The sequence below is a fragment of the Medicago sativa genome, chromosome 1 (genome assembly GCF_051527215.1).
Source record: "Medicago sativa cultivar Bolivia chromosome 1, Bolivia_mono, whole genome shotgun sequence".
NCBI lineage: Eukaryota > Viridiplantae > Streptophyta > Magnoliopsida > Fabales > Fabaceae > Medicago > Medicago sativa.
The window spans coordinates 57,209,218-57,219,855 of NC_140749.1; the positions used below are offsets into that span (position 1 = coordinate 57,209,218).

The window sequence follows — 10,638 nt, forward strand, 5'->3', positions numbered from 1 at the left end:
CGTGTCTTATTAATCTGTGATATTATGTTGTTGGAACGTGTCTAATTTGATGTGGATTGTTTAATATGTACACGATATCAAAAGTATTTCGTGAATATTTGAAGGTTTGTGTAAAACGTTGTTTGTTTGGGATGTGTCTAATTGCCTGCGCCACCTCTATTGTTAAGCAATTAGTTGTTAATATGTGTACTGGGTTATGAGCACGACCTTGGACACAAACGACACAGGCGTGCTGAAGGAAACTTTTTACATTCGTACTTAACACGGGCGTGTTTGAAAGTGACACGGGCGTGTCAATATACTATGTTATAAGTTGATCCAGAATGGGAATAGAAGGCACGCCCGTGTGATATTTTATCACGGTCGTGTCAATATATTATGTTCTAAGTTGATTCTGAATGGGAATAGAAGGCACGCCCGTGTGATAGTTTAGCACGGTCGTGCTTATGAGTACTGATGCTAATAAAATTTATAGCTGATAATCAAGCACGACCGTGTTCATATTTGACACGGTCGTGTCATTACATTCTGAATGGGAATAGAAGGCACGCCCGTGTGATAGTTTAGCACGGTCGTGCTTATGAGTACTGATGCTAATAAAATTTATAGCTGATAATCAAGCACGACCGTGTTCATATTTGACACGGTCGTGTCATTACATTCTGGTCATTAGTTAGTACTGTGAATGGAATACACACGATCGTGTGTAAATTGGGCACGGTCGTGCTACATGATTTTTTACAAAGTTGTGACCACAGCATGCACAGACGTAAATAACGCCACATACAATTTGGAATCATTTACAATACAACCTGAACATACTTATAGATTATGACACCAACAAAGATTTACATATGAACTTAAACAAACTAGTAAATTGAACACAATTAAGTTTTGAACAGAATTTTTGATAGTGCATTTTCAAAGAAACTTATACAAAATTCAAAGAGAACCCAACATAACAGTACCAGAAGTTGATGAAAGAAACGTAAACAAAAGTAGCATTAGCAAGTTCAAAATAACCCAACATAACAGTTCCATAAGTCGAGGAACGAAACTTAAATAAAAGAACCAGTAGCAATCATCCAAGAAGCATTAGAAAGCAAAAAACCTATCCTCCCTACTCCGTAAGTCACGAACACAAATTCCCAACATTAGAATCCACCTGGAGGTTGGTATTCAATGTTTAGGTGCTGCATCATTAGGTTGAGCATATGTTGTTGTGTTTGGTTGTCCTGCCTCATCTGCTGCACCTCAGCCATCATCATTCCATGCCATTCCTGCTCCTCTTGATAATGCCTTTGATGCTCCATCCTCATCTGTTGAAGGTCGGCCCTTGTCCCTTGAACCTCAGCCTCTATCCTTGCACGCCAATCATGGTCTTGTTGAACCTCCGGCAGCGGTTGGTCTTCCTCCTGGTCATCAGCCTGTACGTCATCTCCATCATGGTGCTCTGCATGAACTTCTGTACCTAAATCGCAATAAATCCAATTTTCTACATTTGATGTGTCAGTCCTATCAGGATTTGGCAATAGAAATGAGTCATGGTTCGCAACCCTCAATTGAAATTGTTCTTTCTTCCCCCCACTCACATCCTTAATCATTTTCATTTGAATCAGTGTGTCAATATTGATTCCATTGCAACCATGAAGTGGATGTTCATCACGATACAATTTAATATTTAACCTCTTGGCCATGAACTCTATTGGTCCCCCCACCACAATCTTACCACTGTCCTGTGTCGCAACAGACGCCATATGGCTTAAAAGATAGTAACCTGTGTTTACTTGTTGCTTGTTGACCATAGCCCATAATATGAACAGTTCATCGGTCCTAACCGTCCCCGTTTCCTTTCGACCGAATACAGAGCAAGCCATGACCCTGTGAATGTAGCGGAAAACAGGGTTGTGGATGGAACTAGCCTTAGCAGATTTAGGCACAAATTTCCTCATCCCAGTTATTTGATGCCAAAACTCATCAGGATCATAATTCTCAGGCTTAGTGTTCGGGTTATGAGAATCGTGGATGAGTCCCGTGCTTGCGAACCCCATCCGTTCACAAAATTCAGTTAGTGACATGCTAAATTCACGGTTATCCAGGCTAAATGACACATTGTTGTGGTGTGGGTCATCAACATTATCTTTATCTTTTGTAAAACACAAGGTACTAAGGAATTCTAGGGTAAGGTATACCTTTGTGGTGTATGAATGTCCTATAAATCTCCCCCATCCTATGTTATCAACCAGAATCCTAATATTTTCTCTCAAACCTAAAGCATCTAAAGTAGTTTTATCGGGATACCTGCTCATTGCGAGTCCTCTTCTAGCAAGTATGTTGAACCTCTCCCTTTCTTCCGCTTTCTTTAGGATAATTCCTAGTTCGTATGGCTTACCCTTCTTTTCCTTGCCATCAGAAGAGCCAGCATCAGTAGCAACTTCCTTTCCCTTGGCATCAGCAACCTTTTTCTTCTTCGCACTAGATGAACCATCATCACCCACATTTTTCTTCTTGGCATGAGAAGAACCATCATCAGCAACCTTTTTCTTCTTGGCATGAGAAGAACCATCATCAGCAACCTTTTTCTTCTTTGCTTGAGATGAACCATGATCAGCATCATATGAAGCATCATCAACAACATCATCCTTTCTCTTTTTTGTCATTTTTGAATTTCACAAAAGGTAGAAAAATGTGGTTTTGGGATAAAAGTTTGGTTTTTAAGATTGATTTTGGTTGGGAAAGGTTGAATTGATGTTGGGTTTATAGATTGGGGATGAGGATTTGTGTTTGATTGATGTTTAAACTTGAATTTGGTTGGTTTTAAGTTAGGGTTGGAGGGTACACGAATTTGGACATTTGTTTGAAGATTGGATGATTTTTGATTGTGGTTTGGATTGAATGTGATATACTTGTTGTTTGTTGTTTTTCTTTGTTAAGATTTGGTGAAGTTAGAAGTTGTTTATATGGAGGTTGGGTTGGAAGAGAAGTGGATGGAGGTTAATGGAGGTTAAGGTTTTGATGGAAGTTGAATGAGTGGTGGTGAGAATGAGGAACGGTTACCAAAGCCAAAATATTGATAAATATTTATGCGAAACGCACACGACCGTGTTGTATAGTGACACGGTCGTGCGTATAGAATCTGGTAAGAACAATAAAACCATAGATTTTCCAGCACGACCGTGCTGTATAATGACACGGTCGTGCATAGTTGTTCTTGTAATACATAAAACCAATGTCATTTTCAAGCACGACCGTGTGTAAAAATGACACGGTCGTGTTTACACGTACTTGAACTAAAAAAAAATGTTAATAAAATGAAAAAAGTGGTGGCTGGGGGTCGAACCCATGTCCACCACCTCGTTACTTTGGCAAGGCATACTTTTAGACTCATTCATAACCATTAAGCCACATGGGCGCGCTTTCGTTATGTAATCAACTTGGGATGTATATAAACATTCATTTTCTTGTCATAATTGGAATTGCACGGTCGTGCTGTATAATTACACGGCCGTGTAGGGAACGTATTCATTGAAGGTTCATTTTGGTCTCATGATTTCAAGACAATAATAAAAAAATGCTAAAAAACAATGCCTACTACATGCATGTGCCTTCCAATTATATTAAAGTTAAGATTCTTACAATATTCAAAGTACTATAATAGCTATATATATATATATATATATATTTATTTATTATGGATTTGACTACAATAGGTATAGATTACAGTCTATTAACGATTGGATGGCACATACCTTTGCTTTTGAATACTTTTCCTACACCATGCATATGTCTTTCAACTGCCATGGCAGAGATTCTCAAAAGTGGATGCTCCCTCACTCAACCTTTAATTGTTTTATACATGGGTTACAACTTAACTTCAATTGCCTTGTACTATAAATACATTCACATTGTTACATTTGAGTATACCACTACTCAACTCTTTCTTCCTTTCCTTAAAAAAAAAACCATCTATTCCACTATGGCTCTCACCCATACACATAATCATATACAAGTTATGACTCCAGATTCCCCAGAGGCATTTTTTGGTGCAGTCAAATTATCGTTTAAGGTACATTTCTCTACCCCTATTTTAACAACATCCAAAATTTATTTCGGCTTCATCTATTATCTTCTTCCTTATATTTTAGTATCTAATATTTTTGTTATATTTTTATTTTTTCAGGCACGCGTTGAAGTTGATCCGAGTTTTGTCGAGGCATACACTAATGATTTTGATGACGTGTGGAACGTTGTCACACCTTATGGAAATATCGTAACACTTGAGTTAACAAAAAACTTCTTTAATCCAACTATAACCAATGGTTGGAATACACTGCAACAATACCACAATTTCCCAACCAATGTGGTTGTAAAGTTTGCTTACTATGGAATGAATATATTCAAAGTCCACGAATTTCGTCAAGTCAATATCTTCAGCCAACTGCCTGCCTTTCACAGTAGAAGTTTGAAGCGAAATGAAATCAAGTTTTTTGATGTTCAATTACGGGAGGGTCTAACAATGAGAAACAAGCTGGTAAAGTCGACTAGACTTTCTTCATAATATTAAATATTGGTAACAATTATTACATATTCTTTTAATAATATATTAATGTGATTATTTTTACTGTGCTTATGCAGAAGTTACCTTCGGACTTTAGTCAATACATCGAACATAATATATGTGGAACTTTAATGTTATGTGGAGATAATGGAGATCATCAGCTTTTCAATATCGTTTCAAACAGTGATGGAAACTACACTCCAAACTGCAGAGCAAAAATAGGACCAAAGTGGAATAGATTTTGTCGAAATAATAATTTTCAAAGTGGTAGAACGATTAGATTTAAGTTTGTCCAAAATAATTTTGATGTATGCCATGTTTTTATTTTAATGTAGTTTATAATTATCATTTTAATGCCACGTTTTAATGTAATTTTGATGTATGTCATGTTTATATTTTAATATGTAACAGCCACCATCAATTTTACCCAATATATATAATAAGTTACAAGAAACTGAACAACACGGTCGTGCGAATAATTAGCACGGTCGTGCTTTTTTAAACTGGATGCACCATTTATCATATGCCATTTTCGAACACGACCGTGTTTATATATGACACGGTCGTGTTTAAACGTACTGGAACTAAATAATGAAATGATACCAAAAAATGGACTGTGAATGGCACGGTCGTGTTGTATACTAACACGGTCGTGTGCAAACGTTCTGGACAACATATATTAACCTACATTTTCTGTATCACGACCGTGCGTTACAATTGCACGATCGTGCTAATAGTTCTGTATCGAAGCAACCTTTCATACATCATTTCCTGGACATTATACCATAGGTAAACGTGAAATAATATAAATAAGGTCAACCAAATTGTGTGTTCATCAACAATCATTACAAGTCGTTAATCAAAACATATGGGCCCTGTAAACAACAATCATTTCGTCGGTGATTAACATCAAAATATATGGGCCCTATAATCAAAACATAGTAATAAAATTCAAAGTTCCGATAAAACCATAAGCGCCAAGGATATTTCAGCTTCCGATCAAACCACTACTTCACAACAATAATGGTTTGTTAGGAACCTAACGACAACACTAATCGTCGTCTATGTGGATAGGTTCATTAGCCGGGCTATCTATGGTCTTCAAATATGCGTTAGTCTTTTCCATAACTTCGAGGCGCAAATTGTTGTGGTCCCCAATGAGTAAATCAGCTGCAATCTTCATCCTTACCGCCTTCTCATTCAGCTACATATGATAACATAAAGTAATTAATCAACAGTTAAACTAGAAATGGAACATTGACTTTACTGTAAACCAAACGATCTCGTCAATTCATCAACCTTTAATCTATTAGTACTTACCGGGTGAATCAAACAGTTCGGGTGGAATAGGTGTTCCATGTTCATCCAGTGTATCACCCATACCCCAGAATTGTCCCTGTATGGACAAGAACTTAAGTTATCTCTAAAATCATATGCCCACCCTATCAAACAAGCATATAACAAGTATAGTACCATACCAGCTGGGAGGATTGGGCATTCCTAGAGTAGCTTCAACAATTTTGTTGTGCTGAAAACCAATGTCGTTATTGCGAAACACATTGCTATGCCCACCCGTACGCACAATGTGATACAGCAACACCCCCTACAATGAAGTTTGCGTCAGGTCATAAAGTAAAAAACTAACGAGACATATATATTTAAATAGTTTAATAACACACTGACCAGTTGTTTGACTTTAATTTGTCTGGTTGAAGTACTTATAAGTGGACAATTTGAGTCAAGCCGATAGGTGATCATGGCTTCAACATCTACAACCATCAGGAACCATTGATAATCTGGGGCAACCCTCAATGGAATGTATATCTGTACAAAAATAGGGTGCATATAATCCAATGGTGTGTTGTAGACTTACAAACTTCAAATAATCCAATAGTGTGTTGTAGACTTACAAACTTCAAATTTGGGAAAGGAGTCATCCAATCTTTGTACTTTTCTCTTATTTGTGTGACGCTGAGTCTGTCCTCCAAGTCAAACTAATTGTAAACAAAATAAAATCAAGTCTATTGCATGAATACTTTTTTGATTACATAGCTTATAAAAAGAGAAAAATTAACTAGAGTTTTGTAAGTTCACCGCAAACGAAGGGGGTAAGGTCCACACAGATTGCTTATCAACTTGGTTACGTGTGATCCTTGCAGCAGCTAATGCAATTGCCTTCGAATATAAATTTAATAACAGTAGTTAATGTCACTATTATCAATTAATGTAACTTTTAAGTTGATTTGGGTTCATACCACTTCATTAATTGGTTCACCAGGCCGCAGGCACTTAAGTTCAGCTCTTGATGCCGTCAGCCCCATTGTCCATACAAGTCTCTCGTTTCTCAAATTACTATCAGATGCATGATGAAAAAGATAGGTGCACACTTGTGCATCTCTAACAGCAAGTCTTTTCAATTCTAGTGAGATTGGATCAGCTGTATCCTTTCCCTGAAATGTTACAAAAAAAAAAAAATTGTTATATGCATGTAACCAATGTACGTCGTTATCATATTACATGTTTGACGTAAACATAAGTTTAATAACATATTTTTTTTACCTTTGACGTTTCCCCCACCGACTTCTTTGCCCTTTTGGGTGTAGCTTCCTCCAGTTTTACCGTGACCTTCTTCTCGGATTGAGACAGTTTGGAACTTGTTTTCAACGAACAACCATCTGTTGGATTTGGTGAAGGGGTTTCTTTAAACAATTTTTTGTTTACACCATCTCCAGAGAATGTTGGAGGTGTCTGAATATTTCGCGTGTGTCTTTTGAAGTCGCTACGACTTACAAGCATAGTTTGTTTCTCAGTCTTGTAGCTCTTGGTTGGTGTATCTTCCTTCAACCAATAACCAGGAACGACTGGTCTCTCAACAGATTTTGAAACATTCCTCTGTAACACACTTAGGTCAACATTACAATCAGTCATACTTTCCACTCCAGCGAACACGCTGCTGCTACACCCAAACCTCCCTCCCCCGAAGTAGTCATCTTCATTTCCAGATTTAGAACTCCAATCCATGTCAGCAAGTTCCTTTTCGAAACGTTCTTGTTCAGTAAGCAAGTCTCGGTCATTAATTGGTTGCTTTTCAAAGTTAGTGGAAACGTCTTTTACTTGTGAAACTGCAATAACTTCCAGAGCTTCAACAGTGGCTTGAATGGCAAATAGAGAACCCCGTAAGCCTACCACCTGATCCGTAATTCCCTGTTATACAACAGAAATAGTTAATAGCAATCAACATTGCTGACATAGTACCATACTTGAATATAAAATACGTATACCTTTTCAACTGTGTTTTGTTTATTAGCCATTTCAGACACAATTAGTTTCAACCCTTTGATCTCTTCCATGACATCTTCTAGAGTTAATACTTTTGCGGACGATACATCAAAGTCATCTTCGCCGTCCATTGTATGTTGTCTACAATAAACATTTGTTTTCAAATGTGTTTTATTATTGATTTGTTCAAAAAACAATATAATTAACATGAACTTCGTACATCACATAAGCAATATTTAGTAACATTTGATTCGTCATTGTTTTTTTTTATCTCTTTCACAAAAGCTAAACACATAATATCTAACACGACCGTGTCGTAATTTAGCACGACCGTGCCAGTAAAAAGTCACACCAGCAGACCACAAGTCCAGTACCTTTTGACACGGTCGTGTCAACTACAAACACGGTCGTGCATATGCGACAACACCAAATTATAGCTTATTAGAAGATACAATTATTTTGTTAATAACATCATGTTATACATTCACTCCTAAAATAAAAACACATTATGATCATACAAAAGGATCCTTCAAAAAAAAATCATACAATAAAAATAAATCCTTTTTATTAGGTGTTACCTATTTTAATAAAGAACTATTTTTTCCTAACAAGTTATAAGAACATCAACAAAAAGGACACTAAAAAGAGGATAATGTTAACCTTATACAAAAATAACGTAAATCCTTTTTCCTTTTATGAGATATTAGCTATTTTCTTCCTTCAATGACTTACTTATTTGTTGCTATTTTCATCCTCCAAATGACTTAACAAAAACTTATTATCTTCTAATACTTATATAATATTAAAAAGTGATTTTAAGGAAACTTTGTAAGAGCTTTATCAATACACAAAATGACTTAACAAAAAGTCTATTCACACACTTACCTTAATGTAGGAGGATGTTGAAGTTCTTCATGTTGGAAATCAGTTTCCTCAGCCATTGTGTTCAAATATTGTGTTTCGCTAAAATTTTCTGATATGTTAAGGTTACAATGGATAGAGAATAATGAGAAACTTTGCTTAAGCATACACAGAAAACTGTGCAAAAGGGTACCCTATGATGTGTCTCACTCTCATTGGTCCATTGGTTATTAAAATACCAATATATGTCTTGTGTTATGGGTAAAGAAAAGTGTCATTTTGGCATTTCACTTGCAATCTCACGTGCAACACAAAGTGGCCAAAAATATGGTACTAGGTTCTCAATCTAATTAGTGGGCCCATGTAGTTACATGTAGTCACAACCAACTACCATTTTATAAAAAAAATTATTAAATCAAATTGTACTCAATATTATATTTTCTTCCCTATAAATACACACACTCAGTTCTTAATTTCTTACACAATTACTCTCTTCCTAACATACTAAATTTTCATTCTCAACATGTCAACTCAACCATCGGCGCCTGGACCAGTAAAATGCACCGTCAAGTTGGAAAATGATGGTTCTGTCCACGACGCTTGGTACTTGATACCAGTCGAGACGCTATCAGAACTATTTCGCTACTTCAACGAATATTTCATGAGGTACTATGAACCAACTCGTAGGGTGAAAAAAATTTACTACATAACACCATACTACTCGTTGGAAACTGTCCATAACGATTGGAAATTAATCTACGATGTCAAGCAGCTCGAAACCGACCGTGAGGTTGAAAACATGTTTCGATGGAGGACAAACGTAGGGGACCCTTTGTATTTGTATGTTACAAGTCAATTATCCAACTAGTAGATCCCACAAATTATTGCTATCCTACTCAATGTATCGTTTTTTTATTTTTTTTTATGTATTTTAGCATTTGTGATGTGAACCTCATGTAATCGTTTAATTATCGTTATATTATCATGTTGTCTTTGCAAGAAGTTTTACAGAATTCAATGTTGTTTTGTTAAGCTCCCTCAACAAAATTCAAATATTGTTGTGGTAAGTACATTTAAATCAACAGTTGAGGTGCCGAAATTGATATACATAATTTGTGGTCAAACATTGATGTAAATCATCATAAATAATAAAAAACCAACAATAGTTTTTGTAAAAAAAACAACAAAAGTATAAATGACATAAGTAAAAAAGTACATTTAGTTTTCATACCTTTTCTTCATGTCCATGACCACATCCTGTCATAATTGTTACATTCCTATTTTCCTTCTTTATAACAATTATCTTCATGAAACCTTTGCCCCAATAGATGATAAGAACGTTGATTTTTTCCACTACAAATGAATAAAAAAAATATATTATGCAATATACTATGTTATGTAAATTCATTTTATCAGACCTAGACTAACAAAATTATGAGATTGTGCTACTAAATATAGACTTTTTTATAAAATTATTGGTCTGTAAATTAAATGTTAGTATTTAATATCCAACCAACAAATGATAAATGTTAATGGTATGGTTACACCAACCAAAGTCTGTCAAAAATATTTGATTATTACAAACCAAAATATAGAAGAATCTCCTTCTTATCTACTATGTACTTTTTTCCTTGTACTACTACACATGGGAGACAGCTTTTTCTATGTCCAAATCACAATCCAAAACAGCTTTTTCACTCTAAGGTACCCATGAAAACTGACTTTCTGTCAACACTGTTTTGTCCATTGGATAAACCAGTGTCTCATGTACTTACTCAATTCAAATCAAAATAATTTTGGTTCCCACTTAGATTTTGGCCAATTTTTCCCTCTTTGCTTTTGGCCAAATTTTGAAATGCTTAATGTAGGGTTTAGGTGGCAATATTTTGTAACTAATAACATAGTTAAATAGGTCACTAAATAAATAAGTCACTTAAATA

The 10,638-nt window shown here is 35.7% G+C and overlaps 1 protein-coding gene across 1 annotated transcript; it reads right to left on the bottom strand.

Annotated features, from left to right (window-relative positions):
• Nucleotides 1-5,344: 5,344 nt before the first annotated feature.
• Nucleotides 5,345-8,778, bottom strand: LOC146955674 (uncharacterized). The gene is made up of 10 exons (XM_085748937.1): nt 8,723-8,778; nt 7,840-7,978; nt 7,118-7,762; nt 6,814-7,008; nt 6,653-6,733; nt 6,469-6,552; nt 6,242-6,382; nt 6,037-6,161; nt 5,879-5,954; nt 5,345-5,762 (listed from the first exon to the last, which is right to left on the bottom strand). The coding sequence occupies exons 1-10, from the start codon at nt 8,776-8,778 to the stop codon at nt 5,610-5,612; spliced, it is 1,695 nt and encodes a 564-aa protein (XP_085605063.1). The 3' UTR covers nt 5,345-5,609.
• Between the last annotated feature and the right edge of the window lie 1,860 nt (nt 8,779-10,638).